At 40.0% G+C, this 24,552-nt stretch overlaps 1 protein-coding gene across 4 annotated transcripts in view; it reads right to left on the bottom strand.

Moving 5' to 3' along the window:
• Nucleotides 1-307: 307 nt before the first annotated feature.
• Nucleotides 308-24,552, bottom strand: part of LOC143865793 (guanylate kinase 2, chloroplastic/mitochondrial-like) — a 37,036-nt gene continuing 12,791 nt past the window's right edge. The window contains exons 3-5 of one of the 4 annotated variants that reach the window (XM_077375897.1): nt 24,226-24,417; nt 2,501-2,851; nt 308-528 (exon numbers count right to left, since the gene is read on the bottom strand). In XM_077375897.1, coding sequence (XP_077232012.1) covers nt 2,513-2,851; nt 24,226-24,417 — 531 coding nt within the window. In that variant the 3' untranslated portion in view covers nt 308-528; nt 2,501-2,512. The other 3 variants (XM_077375896.1, XM_077375898.1, XM_077375895.1) reach the window with 3 other exon arrangements.

Below are 24,552 nucleotides of genomic sequence, written 5' to 3'. Positions count from 1 at the left end.
GAGAATTTTTAAAAAATTCGGGTTCCAAATTTATAGTGCATGGACATGAATATTTAATTTTGTGTAAAAGTATACACACTAGTATTGGTGCATGCACTCAAGTACATATACCGGAGTAGTGGTGTATGTGAGAGATTAATTAATTAATTAATGACTTAATCAATTTTGGATTAAGAAAGAGGGTTCGAATTCTAATTGGCAGAAGATAAGAGAAATTTTAGGAGCTAAGAGAAAATTGATGAGATTTATGAGAGTTATACGGAGGAGAGAATTTTAGTGAGAGAGAAATATTCTTTATGGACTCCATGATGCAAAAATCTGAAACAATTGTGTCCCACTGGTTTTGGCGTCAGGACACTTCTCTACCTTATATTACTGCAAAACAAAGTGGAAAAGGACAATTTATGAAAAATGCAATCTCTCCATGTTGTCTCATCTCTTCTGAGTCATTAGTTCTCCATCCCTTTCCAATCTTGGTGCTTACTTCGGCTTGGAGCCTAGAGAAGGAGAAGCATCGTAGATCCTCCACTGTAAAGCAGAAATATAGTTCTTTCAATCTTAATGTATAACTAAGATCTTGGGTGGGAAAAAGGAGAAGATTTAAGATATGATTTTTCACAAATTAGTTTATTTTTCGGTTGTGTTTGTGATCCCTCGTTTGAGTTTAGATTATTTCTAAAACTCTTGGTTATTCTTAAAAGTATTCTTGTTTTCAATTGGATCACAGATATTTTTTGATACGGTGATATGGATGATTCAATATTTTGTTTGGACATCACATTATCTATCTATTGGATTGTGCTATATGTAGAACATAGGGGGAGATTGTTGGGTATATGATATAACCCATGTATGTTCTAATATAAGCCCAATAAGATAATGGACCGGTGTAGTGGGCCTACATGAGCTAGAGTCCATTAACCAATAATTAACCCTAGTGTATCTCTATATATAGGGGCTGGAGGCAACAAACTTGGTATTCCAACTAGATACCTTGGGTGTAATGCTTCAAGCACTCTTTGCTTGACCTAATTACCTCTAACAATCTACACCTCTGTAGATAGCTTATCAAGCAAGTCTCCAACGAGTAAGTCTACAACAAAGAAAGGTGTGCCTATCATGAGAATGTTTGCTGATATTTCTCTTAGCCTTGATTTTCAGCTCCATGTTGCAAAAAGATGCAACTGCATCATAACAAATTACCGATTCCATTGGGAGTTTTACCAATTTAATCGGGACAGTGTAATGCATCAGACAACTAGGATTCACAAAGTTTAATTTGCTTCGTCGCGACGTAGGTGAAACAGCCTCCAAAATTAAACATAATTTTGAGTCCAATAATTGGTTTTGGACTCACAACTGTTGTCATCATCTTAAAAGCTCATATTGGTCTACAAGATCAATGGTTTTAATTACACATGTCCTCGTGTGGAACCCTAAAAATGATTTGAAAGATCAATTGCCAGTACTTACTCTCAATGTCCTCGCTGAAGCACACTTGCCACCACAAACTTCAGATCGGCAATGCAAGGAGGTAGGGAGTCTTTTTACTAGTGTATTCTGCAATGAATGTGCTTTTATGGCGATCTTGGCTGCCCTAATCTGCAGAGGGATAGTTAAACAAAACACTAGCATGTTACAGACAAGCAAAACTCCACTTATTCAACAGTTCCAGTCGGTGATCGTATTTCTCCCAAGACAAAAGAAAAGATGAGTAATCTGTCTTTCCGGAGTTGCTGCCACACTAAAAGAAATAATCCTGTGATAGTTCGTGTTCCTGGTCAGAAATGTAATGAAAAAGTATTTCCCATTCTTTCTCCCTGCCAGCATCCCAATCACAGTGAGGTGAGCTATTCAATCACGGCATACATGCAACATGTATGGTTGCCGGGGTAATAAAGTACAAGTGAACCCCTTTTATCATCATTACTCCATCGCCGAGTTGTCAGGCTGGAGAAAAAAATTGGAGGGTGGTCTAGGGGCACCATCCCACGTTTCGGAACTCTAAGTCGCAATGACGAGTTGTATGGAAGGAGAGAGAATGGGAGGCTACTACCATTACCGAATTGTAAAAGCAGGAGAAAGAATGGTGAGCCGTTTCAATCAACAATCCATCGTCGAGTTGTAAGACAGGAGGGTGTCCCTAAACACAATGGAGTGGTAATAGTAGCCTTGGCAAGAGAAATCAGGGTAATAAAGCACGTCTCGACCTATGAAACAAAGGCAATCCACCCAAAAAAGAGGACTATTTAACAACGACAGCATGCAATTACATTACAAGAGCAAGATCCCAGAAGAAATTTAAAACACAAGAAGAAAAAGCAAAGTGATCTCTCTACAACCAGATGCTTGTCCCATGCCGCACAAAGAATCGGAGAATCAGCACCCTACTTATTACTTCAATCAAGAAAAAATAGTAAAAATATCCATTGCAATGCACCTAGCTGAATTGAGAAAGATATAGCTCAGAGAGATTTAAAGGTGGTAAGGGAAGGCATACCTGGCACCACAACTATATCTGGATGCTGCGCTGCCGGACTCTAGCCTTCTCTGCATCAATGATTGACTCTAATAGCTGAACTGCATCCTCGAGCTTCCCTTCAGCATTCACAACCACATAATCAAATTCTTTCATGTGCTTCACCTCCTCACGAGCTGTCGCAATCCTCACAAGAAGCATATCTGTAGTTTCTGTCTTACGGTCAACGAGTCTTTTCACAAGTGCTGCTTCACTCTCTGCAACCAGAAAGATAAAGATGGCAGAATCCCCGAGTATGGATCTTAGAGTGGCTGCCCCTTGTATGTCCACTCTCAGAACAATGTCGAACCCTTTAGACATGAAGTCACGGATCTGGAGATTCAAATAAAACCTAACCCATCAAGTTAATAAAATTGAAGTGAAACTGTCCTAATAATGATGCAAGGCTGTGTGTTCTGGTGAATGTATTTGCTTGAAAGGAAGGATGTAAGACTACCCCACCACATCGGACAACCCAAAAACCAATGCCCAATCCAATATGTACGAATAAGTTTGCCTCAGAGTATGTATGTGTATATTGTGTGATACAATGTAAAATCAAGTGATACACATTTTATATTTTACCACCCGACAGAAAAGTCGATATGTATCAGGCAATGCATTATTATTGTTTTATTTTATTTTGATAAAGTATCAGGCAGTACATATTGGTATCCGATTTTTTTCCCTTTTGCTGACCAAGTAATCGAAGAATTGTATTCCATATCAAGAGCATACAAAGCTATTACAAAAATTGCCCTTCAAGTAAGCTGTCCCCAACAGCCCTATCATATTGGTATCTGATGATACTAAATCCTTGCGAGAAAAGGGATGTCCATATAAGCATGCATGAACTTATATATTTTATGAAGTAACATGAACAGAACAGCAGAGACTTCACTCTACTCAAACCAATTTTGCATAAATTGAATTCCAGATTACCTACTCTAAGCCGGACATAACCAAGTTGAGTCGGAAGAGTCAATCTACAAGTTTTCAATCATCAAATTTTATTTCAAGAACATACTGACAAAAGATGATTCATAAACCATGGCCTACAACTAAGGCCCTGTTCGTTTCAGATTGTGACAAGCAATTGCGAGCCCCTGATATGATTATTGAGTATTGACTCAAAACCAAACAAACAGGGCCTAAGTGGGCTCACAATTGGCTGCCACGATCTGAAACGAACAGGGCCTAAGTGTCTGTATGTTATCTATTTATTATTTTGAATGAGAACAAGTGATTACATCAGAAAAGGAAGAGACAACAACATCCCCCAGAAATGGGCACTACGAAAGGTGCACTCTGTGATCAATGCTAAGCTCAGCACATTCGATTGCAAGTGAATCCACCATGTCATTAGTGCTTTTCAAGGTATGCCTAAGAAACAGCATCCCTATATACGTCCAACACTTCCAAGATGATCTTTTCTTAAGCATCACAGGCCCGAGCTAAATTTCAAATCCCAAGGAATTATGTTTTAGGAATCACCATCTTCCCACAACCTCCATGATAACTCCACCTTAAATATGTGAAGCTCAGTGAGAGAATTAATTCCACCTCATTTGAGCACCTTACTAGTGACTAGCCTGAACAACAATCTCTGACCAGATGCATTCCCTAAGTCATTATAGATGCCAATGAGCCCCAAATTGCTAGAACTCTTGCCAATGTTAAGGTTAAGGGTGGCATGAGGCGGTGGTATCCATCAAGTCAAAATCATATCCAAACTTCTAAGAGTTGAAGAGATGCTTCTCCAATTCCTAAAAAATATTCCCCACCAATAGGCCCAAAGATTCTTTTCCAGCAGGGGTCAAAAGTATAGTATTTAATCTACCTCAACTTGCCTAGACAAGACTACACTACCCTTGGAGATTCTTTTGTTTCTTTCATTCTATATATCTTTATATACCCCAGAGAACTGCAAAAAGGAGATCTCCAAAAGATCATTCAATTCTAGGCAATTGGTCCTTCCAACCACTTGAAAAAACCTAAGCCATCAGGCAAGAATGCTGAAGATACTCCAAAGAACTTTAAATTGGCCAAGCAAATCAAAGCCACAATCTAGAGTGAATAAAAGGGTGGTCCATCATCTCCTCTATTTTTGTTTATTTTTTATTTTTTGAAAAAGATAACTTTCATTGATTCCATAAAATTACAGAATCCATAATAGTGCAGGAGACGAGAAGTCTCCATCGCCAAATCTCCATTACATCAATGAGACACCTTAACAGGTACCGGGAATATTAATGATTACTTCCATCCCATCCTTCGCTACTCCTTCTTTAGCGAGCTTATCTGCCTCTCCATTAGACGTCTCCTCTATTTCTATACATGAGACACCAATTAGAAAGTACATGCTCCTAACTTTCAGCGTATCACAATGTTCCAACTCTACTAGTATCACCGTCCAAAGCAGGGCTTGAAGCATGGAGCTGACCAGGTAGCCTAGGGGGTGCATGCTGGTAAGTAAAGATAGACTTCACCAAGAAGCAACCTTGGGGCCTCTAGTCCAAAATCTCTTACCTTTCTCTCAAATGGGGAGACTTGACCCTCGTCCAAAGGATAAAAAAAGGTTTCAAAACTATCATTTAAACTTGGGAATGAAACATCTCTATGACTGCACAATTGCCCTACTTGACCCTCTCAAACTCAACAGACTTGACCCTCCGAAATGGAAGTTCTGAATGTGCTGAAGATTTGTGCCAGACCCTCTGAAGAGTCTCAAACTCATCATTTTTCAAAGCCTGACCCTCTGAAATGGAAGTTCTGAATGTGCTAACAATTCTCCATGGCCCAGCACTTAAAGGCCTAAAACCCAAAACCCATGGCCCAGCACTTGAACAGCCTGCCCTAGACCCACATTTCTATTTCTGTTCCCCCTCTATTAATTCTATCCTGAACCCGCACCGCATTTGGTCTGCTCGTCGCACACTACTAGCCACGAGTCAATCAATCCATCTATATATGATTGATGGTACGAAGCCTTTTTTCAAAGCCCGAAGGCGGATAAAGAGAGGTCTCCATCCACTTCAGGCGAATATTACCTTCTCACTTTTGATTTTATAGTTTTGTTACCCGGGGGCTAAGTGCCACTTCCGGACTCTGCTCTTTTATTCCCACATGCTCACGGCGATCCCTCGAGGCATGAAAACGAAAAAAAAAAATCCATTCCAATGGATCCAACCGGATCGGTATTTTCGAATCTCGAATACCCAAATCAATTCTTGAAACCCTGCAAGTAGATAATTGAAGAAGTTGGCCCCCATGATCATATGGTGAAAGGATAACACTCTCCCTCAGGTGGATAGCTAAATCGCGGACCTTCCTTTCCACTCTCGGTTCACCTCCACATTAATCCATATTTTAGGAATCAAGGAATTGAACCTAGTGATCTAAATCCTTATTGATTATCTCATCACAGTGAAAATTTTATTTTTTTCTTCTTCTTTTTTTCTATTTTATTTTAGTCTTTCGCGCGGCCAACCAAGGCCCCTTAACGTAGCGACGGGATCGGCATTCAAGGAAGTTGATTGGGAAAGCCAGAGCAGGGAAGTGAAATAGCTAAATTAGAAGTGAAGCCCTTGATTAGCAAAGAGCTCCCCCAACGATATATAAACCGTTCCGAAATCTAAGAAAAAGACAAGGCAAGCTCAACTATTACAAATCCATTCAATCTTCGCCTGCTAGTTCCTCTCCGCTTCCATAGCATGTAGCCATTGATCCCCTTTAGCCCAACCGGATCATGGTGATACTCCGAGGAAAGCTAAAGAAGAACAAGAGAGATGTCGGTATTTGAACAAAGGGCTTTTGCGCACATCTCATTCTTGTCTGTCATCATCTCTCTTCGGTCTCTGATTTTCGAATTCTCCCGATCTTCCAAATCATTCCCGCCGGTAGGCGGCAGAGGGCAGATGAATCAAACCTATCTCTTTCCGGGAGCTAGGCTTAGGTGCAAAACTCAAACAACCGGCTTTGCTATAGAAGCACGCACTTCTTCGTCCCTCCGCTAAAATAGGTTGGAATGTTTGTATGCCTAATCTATGCAGGGTGGATGCTCTATTCAGCAATACGGGATGCCCCTGAATAACTTCTTGAAGTATTTCCCATACAATTAGTTATTTTTCTCGAATTTTACTAAGATTGCAAAGGAAATTAAGTGAAGCACTCCAGATACAAAGTATGGAAAGGTGTCTATAACTTCCCCACCCGAACCTACCCACCAACCTAGAGTAGCTAGATGGGGAAGTAAAATCAATCCTTGAGATTGTTCCTTTTAATTGTAACCAAAGAGTGTTAAAAGGAGGGTGCTGGAAAAGGGGACTATTCGTTGGGAACTACTCCATCCAGGAAAGGAAGGAGGCAAGGAATCCAGAGCGAAGGACAAGGGTCAAGATAATTCTATACTCTTTCTTTCTTCAAGCCACGGCAAAAAAGAATGACTAATAGGTGGGCTCTATGAATGAAATTTCCCGGCCCCTCTCTACGCAATTCCAATTCCATTTTGTTTTTCCAAATCTCTCTATGTTGACGAAGGGACCGTTTGAGATTGAGAGGAAGATGAATTGGGTTTAGATAGAACGTCAATCCAGTTATTCTATATCCATCCTTAATTCCCAATTCTTTCTCAAAGGAGCGGGCTCAGGCTAAATCAATGGACATTAATGAACCATCATTGATGAACGTTGCACATGACACAGTAGACACCCCCATTGTGCTCCGCTTTAGTTAACAAATAAATTAAATTTTTTTTTCACTTATTTTAAGTATTTTCCAGTCCCATTCCTAATTTTCAGAGTTTTCTATGGATTTCATTTTCTATCAAAAATTGGGAGGAATGAATTTGACCGAGGTGCAGGGCCTGTTGTTACTGATTTCAAACATACAAGTGGGTCCGTCTAATTTCCAAGTAAAATTTCATTATGAGTCTCTACCCGAACCAGTGGGGCCTTTTAATGCTTTAAGGCTTGTTTGATAATAAAATAGAGTGCTATTCCAAAGGTTAAATCGAATTCTAGGAGTATCTACCTAACATGTCAACACTCTGATTTTTTTTTATGGGTCTACACCATGCGCCCAAAATGCCAGCACTCTATTCAGTGGACAAAGATTAAATTGAATTGAATTATTGTTTTCTTATAAGAAATACAAAGCAAGAAGGGGGGCTTAAGTTACTAACTACATCCGATCATCATGAGTGGACCCACTCAAGTTTTGAAAAGTTTACTTCCATGTAATCCGCTGCCAACAAGTAGGACCCGCTCTGATTTGCAAAGAAAGGAAAACAAATTTTATTCGAAGAGCACTCTGGCCGAGGAGTATGCTTATCAATTTTGTAGTAAAAATTCTAACACGAATAGGACCCACTTAGGGCGACAAAGGCCCACTTAATTGCAACAGATTATGACGAAAATGGGATATTGGAATGACCATATTATGTGCTTAAATGTGCTGATGTGGACGGAATGAGTGAATCCGAAAGAAAGGAGCTGAGGTGGCTGTTCGGACGGACATAAGGAGTCTGTATTTTCTCTTTTGGAAATGTAATCCGGTGGCTGATATGTTACTTGTTTCAGAGAGTTTAATTCTAGTTTTGGAGAGCCACCATACGTTCAACATGCCGTTGCTATTCTTTCATTGATTTGGGACATGCAGCACATAATTAAAGAATTGAAGCATATACACGTGGACAAATCCTATTCCAATCAGCTTTATGGTGGCATATTGCCATTCTATACAGCTCCTGGTTTAGAAACAAGGAAAAAAACAATTCAGATTTGAAGCAATGTATAATATGGCATAGATAGCGTATTTCCATTTTTAATGCTATTGTTTCTTTCTTTTTTAGAAAAGTTAGTAGGTGGTGTCATGAGAAAAGAAAGTCAGCCATTGAGTGAAAAAAGAAAGGAAAGAGTATTACCTCTCCCTATATAGATTTACATGCGATGGAAGAGAATGGTTGGCTCGGAGAGGGATAACCATATGGCAACTCTCCCAATTTTGCAATCTCGAGAATAGCTTTAATGAAAAAGTGGAAACATGGTTTCTTTAGTAACGAGGAAAATCACGGGTTTCATGTGGACCCACTCTTGTGCTTGCCATATGATTCGATTGCTAAAAATGCATATGTTATTTTAGAATTCCTCCACAAGACTTTCTAAGGTTCAAAATTACTCATTTTCATTTCTTTACACATTTTGGGATTGTTTCCATTCTCAAAAGTTTGTTGCTGAAGAGTGATTGATGCTAATTTCTCCATCTTACGTACTTTTTAGTAATAAGTATCCATTGAAATATTGCTCAAAATATAATATCAATCTTGGCCCTTGTATTGGAAGATCCTAAACTTAGCAACTCAAGCTAACCATCATCTATATAAACCCCACCAAGATCACTCGGTCAGGCATCATCCCTATACCCCATCAGCCCATGTCCCCACACCATATACCCATCACATATACACATCAGACCACTCTCCTTCAAGAAGAACTCTCTCTCTCTCTCTCTCTCTCTCTCTCTCCGCGAGGCTTTGAGAGAGCTCTTGGAACCGACATCATCTCTCTCTATTTGAGATTGAAATTATTTCTTTTCTTCAACTCTGCAAAACAGCAGCCTCTCTTAAGAAAAAAATCGTTGGTGCTTTCTCGCTTTCTCTAAATTCAAGTGGTTGCATCTTTCTCTTCTCGCTCAAGTGATTAAGTTCTTCCACTTCAAGTAGGTATTTTATTCAGTTCCTTGTTGCATGTTCAGGGCTTTTCGTTTCTATGGCGTAGTTTTCATTTTTTCTATTAGTCTAAATTGCATGCTCATGTCTCTGTTTCTAAATTTTTTAATTTTATTCCATGTTCTTGTTATGATGATCTAAATCAGTCCTGTAATAAAAGTTTAGATGAAAATTTGATTAATATGGTTTAAATTATGGGAACTTAGAATTCACTGTCTTAGGGGGGCTTCAAATTCTTTTTCAAATAACAATGATAAAAAAATTTAATCAACTTAAACATTAAGGGCCCGTTTGGATGCCGAGAAGATTTTGATTTGGAATTCTCACATTTGCAGCCCGTTTTGCATTGACATTTGGATCCCGATCAAATCCTTGAATTTCTAATTCAGCGACTGACAGTGAAAAAAATCTGATTTCCAAATAAGCTGTGGAAATAAGAAATTGGAAATCCACGGAACTGACAGTTTCCTTCATCCTCTTGGCTCCTCAACCTCTCCCATGCAGCAGGAATTACGCCCTTCCCTCTTTGTCTCCCTCAACATGAGCTGGCAGATCTATTCATTTTGTACTGAAAACTCAATTCCAAATCCAAATTCAAAATCTGAGGTATCCAAACGGGCCCTAACTTCCGAAAGACCACTTAAATTTGCAAAACCAATATACATCAGACCTTGGAATTTTTCCTCGTAACTCATTTTAATTCATTTTAGATTTTCACATACAAGAATCAATTCACACAAATACAACACCAACACTCCAATTTTGCAACCTACTTCGAATGATAATAACAGCCCTCTTCCAATTAAAATCTAAGACCCATCTTTTCCCATTGATAACCACAGCCCCACTTCAATTGATATTTGCAGCACCCACTTCCTAATTATATTCACAGCCCATGTTTAGCACAGCCCACTTCAATTGATATTTGCAGCCCCCACTTCCTGTTTGATAACCACATCCCACCTTCCTAATTGAAAATCATAGACCCACCATCCTATTTGGTAACAACAACCCTTCTTCAATTGGTAACCAACAAAGGGAAATGACTTGTTCACCCTTACTTTTTCCTCGGACCACCCTATTAGTGTCATTATGAATTTATGATTACTCTTTTCACACTATAAGGAGGGTAGCTCGGGAACAAAAGGGGCCGGTTATGTCACTTCTAAATAGAAGAAAATATAAAACAAGAATACATAAAGGGAAGTGATATCAGCACTCCCACCGTTTTTAATTGAACAAAATCAACTTGTCTTTACTTTTTTTAAATTGGCCTATGAGAACTTTTTGGAAAATGTAATGATTTTTGAATGCTAAAAGACAAGATGGGGGAGTGTACATAACAAAACAATGGGGGTGTAGGTATCAATTCCAACTAACCATGCTTCAAAAGACAAAAATGAAAAACTACGGCATAATAAGACAAACTTATAAGCTCCTTACACCCAACTTGATAGCTCCACTAGCCTAGTTTGATAATCACGGTTCACTAATATAACTCCTATATACTCTGTTCATTAATATAACTCGTACACACAATAATTCATATACACATAATTCACATGCACAGAGTCCACTTATATAAATCATACACACAGTTCACTTAAAAATCCTCTCAACACAACTTAAAATCCATAAACAAAAAGACAACAACTTGAAAACCAAATTAAGAAAAATCATTAAAAAAAGAAAAATTAATTAAAACGCTAATTAAAAGCCATTCATTTAAAAATACACTACAAGCCTCAAGTGAATCAAAACTTTCCAACTAATTAAACTTAAAATCTACCACACACATTAAATTTTCCAGATAATTAAAAACTTCAAGAAAATCAATAAAAGATTCAACAAACCCTAAAGAATTTGAAATTCCTAAGAGCTTTGGATTCGAACTCCTTTAGGAACCTTTATTCATTAGGCTAGTCAAACTTTTAGCTATAGGTCGCTAGCAAACCCTCAATCCCTCAGGTCAAGCCTAGTTGCACATAGAAGGCTAGGTCCCTTGCATTAGTTGCATCTAGAGATCCTAGATGGAACCCTTAAGCAAACAAAGTCAATCACCAATTCCAGTCCCAGACCCATAAGTTAGGCATTTAAGCATGTAGTTTAGGCACCTTAGGATGTTGAACTACGAGCGACTTGATCCCTTGCGGTTGGGGTACGTAGGCAGCTTGGGTGGCCTCCAAGTTCAGACGCACTCTATTCTTTTCTTTTTTTTTGTCCCCTCTTGTTCTATCTCATTGCTTGCTCTTTTGTATATACTGTCGATTGTTTTCTTTTGTGTAAATAAAATCAACAAAATAAAATACTAAGACTCACATCTAATTAGATCATTTAGGCTACATGTCCCTTAGATCACACATCTCAAATAATTTATCAATCCTTTTGGTTAAATGTAAATAAAGAAGACTCTTGGAAGTAAATACCGGTTTTACCGGGAAAAGGGTCCCTAACACCTTCCCTTCTCGTAATCAGGTAACGGACCTAACTCTCTGGTAACGTAGATTAGTTTACACTGTCATTTATGGGTCCTAGGTCCCTTACCTAGGTGGCGACTCTGGTCATTGTTCTTTTGCGTGAAATTTGGATTATTCCGTAGTCCCAAGTTCACGGAAAAGAAGGTTTACTCACAGAAATATCAAATCCAACACCACTTGTCCTGAGCTCGTGGGGATACCCTCCTGACACGGTACCACATACACGATCAATTCGACTCAAGGTCCGGCGCTAATAGAAGTTGCTTACATGTTTCTAGCAATTCACAGGGCATCATGAAATGATACAAGTCTTGGATAAGAATCTACAACGCACTAGAACACCCTTGTTGACGATCCTTTACTCCGGCAGCATCTAGGGTTCCTTGAACAATGTGATATCTCACACTGAGTAAATCTTAACCCTTCCTCCTCTTACTAAGACTACAGAATAGCAGAAACGTTTGAATAAGTTTGATTCTTTATCGGATCTTAAAAACCCACTTTACGAAGATCTCTTCCTTCTCTTTGGGATCGAACATCAATCACAATGATTCGATAGATGGCTCATTGGGATAGATATTAAGGATCCTTTTCGAAACTCTTTTGCTTTGAGCTTTTGACTTGTAAAAAAGATCCGGCCCCTCTTTTTATATCTTTCGAAATTTCTGCTCACTCTGCCTCGAAGAAAATAGTTTATTGCTAAGGAGAACCCCAAAGATTTGAGACCAAAAGCGGTTAGCAGTGACCATCGAATACGTCCAGAAAGGCATTTCAAGAATCGATATGATTCTATCTCTGTTCGTTCCGTTTGAAGAAAGGAAGGGCATAATGTGGAAATTAGGTGATCCAGATTCATCGCGACTATAAAAAAGCAAAAGAATTTCAATCTTTGAATCGAGGGTTCAAAATGTAAGACTTATCTGATCTTATCAATTGTTATGTTAGAGTCGAATTTATTTTATCGAATAAATCATGAATATGAATGTTTCTAGGACAGTATTAAAGATCTCATCGAAAACTTACAGCATAGGCTTTTATTGTCCCCCCTTTTTCATCCGTCCGTAAGACCTAGCTCCCATTCTTTATCACCAGATCGGCCCGTTCCGCCATAAGTACCTCCATATTCTGTTGAGTAGGATTTGACAATAGGTTTGAGTCAGTGATTCGAAGACTTCCTTTCCTTGATCTTGATTCACGAATAAATTCAAGAATTAGGATACCGGTTGATGAGCATGAACTATCCATGTGGCTGAGAGCCCTCACATCCCAGGCACAACGACGCAATTATCAGGGGCGCGCTCTAAATATCTCTCTCAATTCAAAGATCCAGGATTTGAAAAAAAGGATAAGATTGTGCAGTTATGAGAATGAACAAGAATGCTTGCCTAAAGTGTATGATCCTTTTTTAAAAGGACCATATCGTGGAATAATAAAAAAAGGTTGTCGTTAATTTCTTCATGCTCGTTCCAAGTTCGAATTACCATTTGTACAAATAAGAATCCCCTTCCTTACATGATTTCTTCTTCATATAGATAGATATAGGATCTATGGGGCAATTACTTGCGAGAGTGGAAAGAGATAAAGACAAGGGAAGGAAGCTAGCGATAGACTTTCCAATCGAACATGCTTCGGGCGGGCGAGATGGCTGGTGGTGTTGAATCCTTGCTTCTTCCTCGAGCCCTGTTATGATCGCGCACTCGACGATTACGTGTAGGGCATTGCTTGGTTCGGTAGCCCGTGGAGCGCATAAGGTTTTGATCCTTTTGTTCTGGGATGAATAGCCTCTCATCATATTACAGCGGGGACATTAGGGATATTGGCGGGACTATTCCATCTTAGTGTCCGCCCGCCCCAACCTTTATTGGTTTTTTTCTCGTTGTTGATACCAGCAAGACCTAGCCAGATGATGTCTGTTGGTTGGTAGTGAGAGGACTCTTAGTACCCGCACACCCAAAAGGGGGCGGTGACTCGTCTATGCTTTCCGAGGCGCTGCCTGTGACTCAGCATGGGTCATAAGACAATTCAGGGTTCATATTATTATTAAGAATAGGAAGGAATAATCGAATCAAGCTCATGGATTTACCTAGGTCGGATTGTGGCCCAATAGAAAGGAAGGATTTGTATCTTCGAAACCCATTGGAACGGGCAATGGACAAGGGAGGAATCGTCCAAAAAGTGGGTGGGGCACCCATTTGTTCTTTTTTTCAATAAATGGTTCAAATCATTTTATTGATATGAGTGTTCTACATTAGATAAACTGCCAACAATTCTATTCATTTTTAAACCATATCCATACTAACATAACTCCGTCCCTATATAAACACATACCCCCCTAGTTTTTTAAGGAAAAGAGCATCCCTCTCCGATCCTTTTCTTTATCTCATCTGCCCTCTCTCTCTCTCTCTCTCTCTCTCTCTCTCTCTCTCTCTCTCTCATCTGCCCCCCCCCCTCTCTCTTGCTCTTGGCTGGGCCCCCCTCTCTCCCTTCACTCCCTTTCTAACGGCCATAACCCGCTACCCCTCCCTCCCCTCTCTCCTTTTGACTTCCACTTATTGGATGACCACGACACGAGGCCCTAGCTATGCCGCTCCCAGATACTCTTCCCTCTTTTCTCCTACTCTCCTTAATTCACTTTCTCCCTCGATCCCCTTTTCTTTTCATCTCTTCCCTTCTCTTTCTCAACGCTTTCCCCTCTCCTCCAGAACCTTTTCCCCAATCAGCCCCTAATCACCCTTGTTACCCATCACCTTTGTATCCCGGTCCTAACACCTAATTGCCTTCTTTGTTGCCACCATTAGGGGTTCTGATTTGAGCCTTTATGTTTGACTTATTTTGGATCTATTATTTATGCCACATATACTTGTGATCTAGTTTCTTTTCTTAGTTAATTTATTATGGATCTGATGTATGGAACACTGCTTGTATTGATTATGCTTTCTATTGATGAATGAACTCAATAGCTTTGAACTTTTTATAAAAATTACTATGTTATATTTAATTTGTTTAGGAATGCATGTTTTGGCCTACTAGAATTAGAAACTTTAATATTGCTGCAAAGTTCAAGTTCCCAGAACTGACTTGTGAACCCTAGTTTTGCATCAATAATGAACCTTATCTTTCTCATCCATGGGTTGTTGCATGGCTTCGAATTAGTCAAATAAACCTTTGAGTTTATTAAAAAAATGCTAGAATAAAGACTTCCCTTACAACATATTTGAAGCTCCATCGAGTTTGATGATGCGAGACCATGGTTTTAAATTTCGGCCGAAACGTTTCGTTTCGGCCGAAATATTTCGGTTTCGGTGGAAAACGAAACGAAATTCACATTGAGTCTGAAAAGTACTAAACTTTGCCGAAACGTTTCGAAAATTTCGGTCGAAACGAAATTCGGTGAAATTTCGATCGAAACGAAATTCGGTGAAACGTTTCTGAAATTTCGGTGAAATTTTTACAAAATTTCGTCATAAATTTCGTACAGAAACCGAAACCGAAACCAAGATTTAAAACCTTGTGCGAGACTTACTGCTAGAAATAAGGGCCATGGAGGGCTTTCCAGAGTTATCTAGAAGAGGAGATATCTAGAACAAAAGCGAGGACTTCCGGGGTAAGAGTAGAGTTGATCTAGGCTATGATAAGTTATCATTTGTTAGCCATGCGTCGTATTCAAGATTCTTTTCCCATAAAATAGCTTTCTCTTCTCCTATGGTACAACTACCTCCTCCCTTTTGAACATATTCAGCAGGAGTAATAGTTATTCCATTTAGGAGAGATAGTATTCCCTGAGCACAGACAATAGGTGTAAGATCTGGATCTTCCATAGAAGAAAAGTATCATGGGAGAATTAGATTGTAACTAGGCGAGCAAGTGCTGGGCAAGGAGAAATGAGGAGAAGAGAGATCTAGATGCCATGAGAAAAGTGAAGGGGAGATGTGGAATAGGCTGAAAGATAGAAGAAGTATTATAATTTGTTCGAAAGTGACGATTGATGTGAGAAGGACAAGAATACTCGAAAGGTTGGACAGATGATGGCTGAAGGAAATTCTAGGGGCCCTGCCTTCCTATCTATTCATGAAAGTAATAGCCCATATAATCTCATGGGTGAAAACCCTTCCATCCTTTAGATTTGTATCCGCTTATGACCTTTGGGAAGGATGAAAAGAAGTCTACATGGATGTGGATAAGAAACAAAAGGTATTACAAGTATGGGAACCACCACCGATAGATTGTCTTAAGCTGAATTTTGATGGATCTAGCTGGGACAATCTGGGTCCTGCTGGAATTAGCGGGGTATTAAGAAAAGACAAAGGGGAAATAGTTTGGGCCTATGCGGGGCCTATTGGGGTGGCGGATGCAACGGAAGCCGAGGTTAGAGCGGCTCATCAAGGCATTCAGTTATTGGCCTCTAATGGTGTGTAGTGAATGAGTTGGTGGAAGGAGATTCATTAAATGTCATCAAAAGGTTGAAAGGAACCCAAAAACATCCTTGGAGATTTGACGGATTCTTTGATGAGATACTGGATTGTACAAGATCTATGTCAGTTTCCTTTAAACATGTGCGGCGTTCGGCAAATGAGGTGGCTGATAGCTTAGCAAGATTAGGGCTGTCGAGAGAGTCTTTAGCACTATTTGACTCCCTCCCACCGTGACTTTTTAGTTTTTTGTATTTTGTATTTGCATTGCTCCTTCATCCTTCTGTAATTTGACCATCTCGGTCTTCTTTAATCAATTTGGCTATCATCCAAAAAAAAATGAAGGCTGAAGGAGAGGATCGAGCAAGATGGTCGAATGGGAGGGATTTTGGTTTTTCTAAGAGGGGTAATGGGTACAAGGGGTTCTCTAAACTTGGATCTTTGTTTTTAATGGAGATGGATATGGAGAAGAGAGAATAAGGTTTGCAAAGTTTGGATAATGAAAGTTGAGTTCTGTGAAGATAAGGGATGGGTGGATAGGGTTTTTGAAGATATGTTTCGGGTTTTGGTAGAACAGAGAGTATTAGGAAATAAGATTAGAAATGAGGATAAGAGAAGTGGGGAGTTTAGGGTTTCAAAGTAGAGAAGGTTTTGTAGAGATTATGAAGAAAAAAGAAAATGGAAAGTTAGGGTTTCGAAGTGAAGATGTTGTAAATTTATTGGAATGAGAAAATATGCTCTTGAATCTTGATCGAAAGTAGGTCTAATACCATGTAAAAGCGACCTCAAACATAGAAACATTCAAAAGAGACGAGATGAGACGAGATGATAGTCATGGGATGTGATTGTATTCTCACTATCATGTAAGTGAATGTAAGGAGAAGAGATGACACACACACACACACACACACACACACACACACACACATACATATATTTGGTAGGAAAGCTGGGAATGAACCTTACGACCTCAAGGTTGAGAACCAAAGCCTCAACCAATTGAGCCACCGGCCCAACCCGGCATATCTATATGCCGGGTTATCTGAGCAGCTGCTGCTCAGATAAGCATTGGCGGGTGGCTCATGTCATGGGATGTGATTGTATTCTTACTATCATGTAAGTGAATGTAAGGAGAAGAGATGACACACACACACACACACACATACATATATTTGGTAGGAAAGCTGGGAATGAACCTTACGACCTCAAGGTTGAGAACCAAAGCCTCAACCAATTGAGCCACCGGCCCAACCCGGCATATCTATATGCCGGGTTATCTGAGCAGCTGCTGCTCAGATAAGCATTGGTGGGGGGGGGCACATTTTTTGAGGGATCCAAAGCATTCATTTGGAAGGCCCTTCCATGGATAGGGTGTGTACTAAAAATCAGATCAATAGGATCATCCTAAGCCAATCAAAGGTGGAGGGGAAAATGGACAGACACTGTGTGTCCATGTTTCTGCCCATTTTTTCCCTCCACAAATGCAGGGTTAGGATGATCCTATAGGGCTGATTTTTGGTACACACCCTATCCATGGAAGGGCCTTCCAAATGAATGCTTTGGACCCCCCCAAAAATGTGGGGTCACATGTGTTTGTGAGCTCCTGCTCAGATAAGCTTATCTGAGCAGGAGCTTACCCCTGCTCAGATAAGTTTTTTTTTGGAAAAGGTTTACCCCCTACAAAATCGAGCTTGCCGTTTATAATTCGAGTTTGCCGCCCGTTTAGAAATTTGATTTGCATCATTAATTAATTTGATTCTAAGGTTTGACTTTGCCGGCCCTACAAAATGCTTTTGCCGCCCACTAATTCCATTTCCCAATTTCCCTGCAAGCTAAATTAGTTTTAACAGTAAATTCGATGTAAGAGGCAAGAACACATCAAGCTACTGACATAGAGATACAAACTGGCTATAGTGAACCTCGAGCGACAGATCACCATGGCGTAATCGCATCCAGTCAGAATATGTGTTACAAATACGAGTGAGATGATGTGCTCCAGTTTGGTAGTAGTTGGTCCCATCAAGTTTGGCAGTAGTCAATTGTGGGTAAGAGTTGTCTACAAGTGCCAAGGTAGAAGACGAAGACGAAGGAGGGGCCGAGGGTGTGGTAGAAGCACGGATCTCAGTAGTCATGCCAATAGAGGGATCAACAATAACAGGAAGATCCATCAGGACAACAAATGTCAACAATAGAGAGACCAACACCAACGGCTACAACTAGTAGAACTGGAGACGACGAAGGATAAAACCAACTAATCAACAGAGGGACTCATAGGACGATCGCACGAGTGAAGAAGAGGTGCAAAGATGAGCCCATAGAGAAGCTGGAAGATGCGGGAGATGAAAACAAAGAAGACAAATTTAACACATGAAACTAAAGGAGAAAAATTGGGTTGTGTTTAGGGTTGTATTCTTCTCGTCTCGTCCCGTCTTCAGGAGACAAATTTAAAACATGAAACTCAGTTCGTCTCGTCTTCAGGAGACAAATTTAACACATGAAACTCAGTTCGTCTCGTCTTCAGGGTTGTGTTTTTGAAGTTCTAGGTTTTGGGTTTCTTCAAAGATGGGTGGTGGTGGAGGGTGGGTTTTGAAGGATTAGGGTTATAGTTAGGGTTAGGGTTAGGGTTAGGGTTAGGTGGGAGAGATGATAAGAGTGGTTTTCGGAGAGGAGGAGAAGATGGAGGCTACGGGGTTTCCCTAGGGATCAGATCCCTAAGGCTCTGATACCATGTTGTGAGAGAGAATAGAGAGAAAGAGAAAAGTGAGTTAGGGCTAGCTCCCCCTCACTATAGTATTTATATATTAAGAGATAGAAATAGATACAATGACTATAATGCCCCTACTGGGCTTATTCTAACACTCATAATTCATTAAAGGGAAAAATACATATACACCCCCTCACCTTTATGACATTGCCAACTACAACCTTGACTTTTAAAAGTCACCAACTACACCCCCTTAGGTTTCAATTTGTTCATCCACAGATCAAAGTGTTAGGATGATTCTGTGGAGTTGATTTTTCATTTTTTTTGGCACACCCTATCTATGTCAGGGCCCAATGGCCCATCAAATGAACGCTTTGGATCATCCAAACAATGTGGGCCCACTGTGTTTTTGGTAGTGTATGGATTCAGGTATGGGGTTTGGAGGGGGTATGGGGTCTTCATTAGCATTGATAGTGTTTCAAAAGAGGGGGTTTACCTTACACAAATAGAAACCTCAGGGGGTGCAGTTGGTGACTTTCAAAAGTCAGTGTTAGAGTTGAAAATGTCAGAAAGTTGAAGGGTTGTAACAGTATTTTTCCCTTCATCAAAACATCTTCAAAGGAGTTCCCATTTTTATATGATATGAAGCACTTTCTTCTAGGCACAAATACTGAAAACCTTTACTACGCACTTTCTACCAGTAAAACGCTTTTAAAACAGTCGTAACTCGTAAACAAACCAAAATCCTTTAATAACAAAAATAGTAACTGTCCAAAGGAACTAAAGCAAATCTCGCCAAAAATATAACTTTCTATCCTAAAGTTTATAACTATAAACAAATCATAATTCATCAAAAGTCTAACTCATATCAGAGGGAAATGGCATCAAGAACCATGTTGAGGATTTGCAATTGCCAGTATCAGAATTTCAATTGGCGGAAGACCTATAGAATTTGCAATCGCCCTGGGATGCATCTGGCTGCGTTGGGGAAAGGGGGTGCTCGTACACGAAAGAAAGAAAGGGGGAACTGGCATTGTACCCCTTGCCGGTACCTTAATTTTGAGTGGCAAAAGAATTGTCATTGGTGTCGCCGAAGTAGAACTCCTTCCAAGTGGGTTCCTCGCCCCTTATCCCGCCCCCCAGCCAGCCCGGTTTTGACCCAGTTGGACGATGACCCATGGCCCGATACGAGCACTATTACTCACCGGATTGGAGGATCCCCGAGATTGTGCATCACTGGTAAGGAAGTGGAGGTTCGGATGGAATCCCTAAAGTCCTGTTTGATTGGGAAAAGGAAGAACCCTATCGGAGCTTTAGAAGACCTTTGGCTCTGGGCAAAAACTTCTTAGAACATTCCATCGTAGCAATGCCCATGTATTCTGTCGGAAGACGAAGTTCTGTTTATGTTCGACTCTAAAATGCAGGCTCTCAAGGTTCTTTCTTCTAGTTCTGAATCTTTAGCACCCTATCTGAATTCGCTTTCACTATGGAAAAAGGAATTCGCTCAAGGGGACGAACCTATGTGGGTCAATCTCTACGGTATCCCGTTACATGCTTGGGCAATATCAACGGTGGAGGCTATAAGTGGTTTGCTTGGCAGAGTTCTAGAAACTAAGATGGAAGGTAATCATCAACACTGTATGAGCTTTCTTTCGGTCAAAGTCCTTGCTTTCCGAAGGCCCCTTTGTTGTCATCAGAATTTTAAACCATACCTATAGGATTGGTATCAAATTCCCTGAGCATCCTGGGTCTTTTGTTCCTTTGGCCCGGCGGGTGCCCTCCGGCAGTTTTAGGCCTTGATTATGGGGCTAGGTAGGAGGCCCGTAATTTTTCCCGCCCCTCTCTGATTTCAAATTTCAAATTCTTGATGGCGTGAGCCTGCATGGGCTTTGATTCTCTTGGGCCTCTTGGATTGATCCTTCATACCTTTTAGGGCTTTTGGGTGTGATTATTAGTTTCCGAGGGTAGTATCGTCTTTTACTTTGGTAGGCATGTCCTTTCCTTTTTGGTTCGATTTCCCGAGGAGGGGTTAATTGGTCTTCTTGATGTTTATTGGGTAAAGTTGTGTAGTTGCCTCTAGGTTTTCTTTGCCTTCATTCTTTCTTTGCTTCTCGCTGGAGTATTTCGTGGTTGCTTCTTTTCTGTCTTCTGGTCTTGTATCGTATTTGGATTATGTTCTTTTAGCTTATCTCTAGGAATGGATAGTCATGACCCCTCTTCTAGTTTCCCGATGGTTTATGAAGGTAGAAGAGCACGTCTGTCTTCAGAGGTGAGAATTTTGGAAGATATTTTAAGGAGGATGGAGGAGGCGAATTATGATGAAGAAAAGGCTGCCTTAATGGATCCTTGGCCCAAGGAGGTAGCTGATGACCTACTCCGAAAGCAATGGGATATTTTCAGACAGGAAGCCCAGGAATGCCCATTCACCCTAAACCGGCTCACAGGGTCAACAGAGATTAGGGAAACCCGATCGCCTCTCTTTGCACATCCGTTTTTCAAATTTCTTCTGGCAGAAGAAAAAGATATGAGGCTTAACTAGGAAGCCAATAAAATTATTGACATTCCCCAGTCGTCTGGAGCAAGTTCCAGAGGAACTTCTTGTAGAAATGCCGGATTTTATGATTCAGCACGTCTTGGACAATCTTGAGAAGTGTGCGACTTAAGGTTTCAGGGGGGAAGACTGGTTCCGACGAATCACAATTTTTTGGTATATGTAGAAGGTCAGCCGAACGGTTTCTTGTAATACAATAGGTAGCTAAAAGAAAGCAGGGGCAATTAAATTGGTGGTTACTTCTAAAGAGATTTGGGTGTGTTTCTTTTTGCAGATTGGACGTTTTTGGAAGGCATAGTTGAAGGTTGCAGGAAAACTTGATAAGCAAGAAAGTTCAGATGTTGGAGTTTTGTCAGATGTTGGAGTTTGTATACAATCTTTTATGTTTTTGCTTTGGGTTCCAGACATAGGCTCCTGGATTATCATACTATGTAATTTCTAGTCGGACTGCTGGTCCCCATGTATATTTCATGGTATGAATATAATATTCACTTTTCAAAAAAAATAAACAAATCATAATTCAACACTCTTATTCAACTTAAACCTCCTCAATTTAAAAATAAAAAGTATAGAAGGTTCAAACAATCCCAATTTTTCACAACATATGCAAATTCTAAAACCCAACGAAATATCCCAAAAATTCAAATAAAGATCAATAAAATCATGAAAGTTTCATTCTTCAAAGGTCACCGTTCTCCAATTTATTGGTTTGAAGAACTTGTGGATTTGTGTGTGTGTGTGTGTGTCTATATATATATATATATATATATATATATATAGAGAGAGAGAGAGAGAGAGAGAGAGAGAGAGAGAAAACTGTTGGTGAGCTTAAGCGCACCAAACCTATGGTGCGCTTAAAGCTCCCCAATCACATGGGGGCCCACTTTGTTAGGTGATCCAAAGCATTCATTTTAAAGGCCTTATGATAGATAGGGGGTGTACCAAAAATCAGCTCCATAGGATCATCCTAACCCCTTCATTTGTGGAGGACAAAAATGGGCAGATTTGTGTCTGTCCATTGTTGTCCTCCACAAATGGAGGGGTTAGGATGATCCTATGGAGCTGATTTTTGGTACACCCCCTATCCATGTAAGGGACTTTAAAATGAATGCTTTGGATCACCTAACAAAGTGGGCCCCCATGTGATTGGGGCGCTTAAGCTCACCAAAAGTTTGGTGAGCTTAAGCGCACCAACAGTTTCCTCATATATATATAATTTCTACATATTGTTCTTTTGTAAGGACGGTTTTCTAGGATATGAATGACTGAAATCCATGTGTCTTTATGCTGCATAGGTTTCGATATGAGCATGTTGGAATTTGTTAATCCACCATCTTGATAATGGCATCTCTATGTGTCGCTTTGCAAGTAATCAAAAGTCAAAACATTGGCAAAACAAAGAAAAGACAACAAAGAAAAGAGCTATTGTGGACTATTCAAGAAATTTCATGTCTCAAATCCATATCTCTGTTTCAAACCTCCATCAAAATTTCAATGCATTATAAGATTTCTCAAAACTCAAATTTATATGCACAAAATCTTTCTTGTAAGATTACTGTGAGATAGTTGGTTTACAGGAAAAACAATATTGTGTGCGTAGGTGAAATCGAGGGTGCCTAACAGACCTCTCAGTGAAGAAAAATGATAACATTGCATGTTGAGACTGAAATGTTAAAAACATGAGTAACATGCATCAGAAGACATAAAAAACCGATTGACTGATGTAGGCTTTTCTATTGTTGATGGCCTTTTAACTTACTTCTATAATAGAGATGGATACTACGTATCAGTAATACTGGTACCGTTCTAATCTATGATCTTAATAGAGCATTTGTTATTTATGAAAAAACAATAAAAAGGACAAGTGTTGCAAGAACCCAATACTGTTACTCATGCTTTTGCAAAGTAACAAGATCATGCTTTTAGAACTTCCTGTCTTAAAACATCATAGAGGCCAACGATAGACAATAACTCCCCCCCGAACACAGCTTACAACTTTCATCGTACTGTTCTCTCCAAAGAGAAACCCTTCTCAAAATCTCAAAAGGTGCTGAGTTGGAATCCCATTCTAAGGATTCTTGTGGTTCCGGAGGATCCAGCTACAGGAGAACAAGGAACGGAGAGCTCTCCCCCTTTTTCCGCCCGAGTCTTTGGTCTTAAGAATGCTGGTTTTAAGAATGAGTGATTGCCCTTCCCTTACTTATCACGCCCTCAAAAGGCCATGGGAAGCTTCGTCTAAAACTTCAGATAGGGAATTGGCATCGGAAGTATCTTTCTACATTATAGACGCCGATGAGATACTACATTATAGACGCCGATACATCGAGTCTTTGGGTTTCCGAAATAGTATAATGTAAAAAGAACTGCTTCAAAAAGGAAGATTTATCCTTCTTCACATAGAGTGAGTTGTCTCTCAGCACTTGGAAGACGGTTCATAAGTGGTCTACATGTTCTTCCAATGTGTTGCTATAGACCACTATGTCATCAAGATAGACCACCACAAAGACGAAATAATCTCAATTTGACGACAAATCCGGTCACTTCCTTCGTTGGTTCTCCGTTCGGTTTGGCGGGGAGACTAGTGCGAGCTCGAGACTACAATAATAGAAGAACTAGCTCGTGTCCCCTGGTTGAGGGGACATTCTCCCTTGGCCCTCACTTCGTTCGTTCAGTAAACGAAGTTCAAAATTCTATCGTTTCCCTCTTTGACTGGATTTGGGTATATTTTTTTGGGTGTGGGATATGGGATTTTTTTTTTTTTTGGGAAAGATCATATGGGATATGTTAAGAACAGAAGTTAAAGAGCAAACTCATTTCAAATATACTGAGAATTGAATACCTGCTGCTTCGGAATCCCCTTGTAATCTCCATACACAAGAGCATATTCAAGAAGTTCATTCCTCTCAACCATTGAGAGAAACTGCTCTTTTGTAACGAAATAGTAATCCTTTCCATCCACTTCACCTGGTCTTTTTGCACGGCTTGTCGCTGTGACAACAAAGTGAATTCCACTCCGAACTTCTATTAGTCTCTGCAAAACCAACGATGACTGAGAATTAACGATCTTCAGCAACCTTCGTCATACTCAATGCCTTCAACCTAAAGAGAGCGTCTAAAATTCCTCTGGCAGAGGAGACTCTGAGATGTAATAAATAGAAATCAGGAG

Source organism: Tasmannia lanceolata, unplaced genomic scaffold (assembly GCF_043159265.1).
Source record: "Tasmannia lanceolata isolate RefF3 unplaced genomic scaffold, GAP_Taslan_0.1 ptg000109l, whole genome shotgun sequence".
NCBI lineage: Eukaryota > Viridiplantae > Streptophyta > Magnoliopsida > Canellales > Winteraceae > Tasmannia > Tasmannia lanceolata.
The sequence above is the reverse complement of the archived record's forward strand: the minus strand, read 5'-3'. Positions and strand labels throughout refer to the sequence as shown.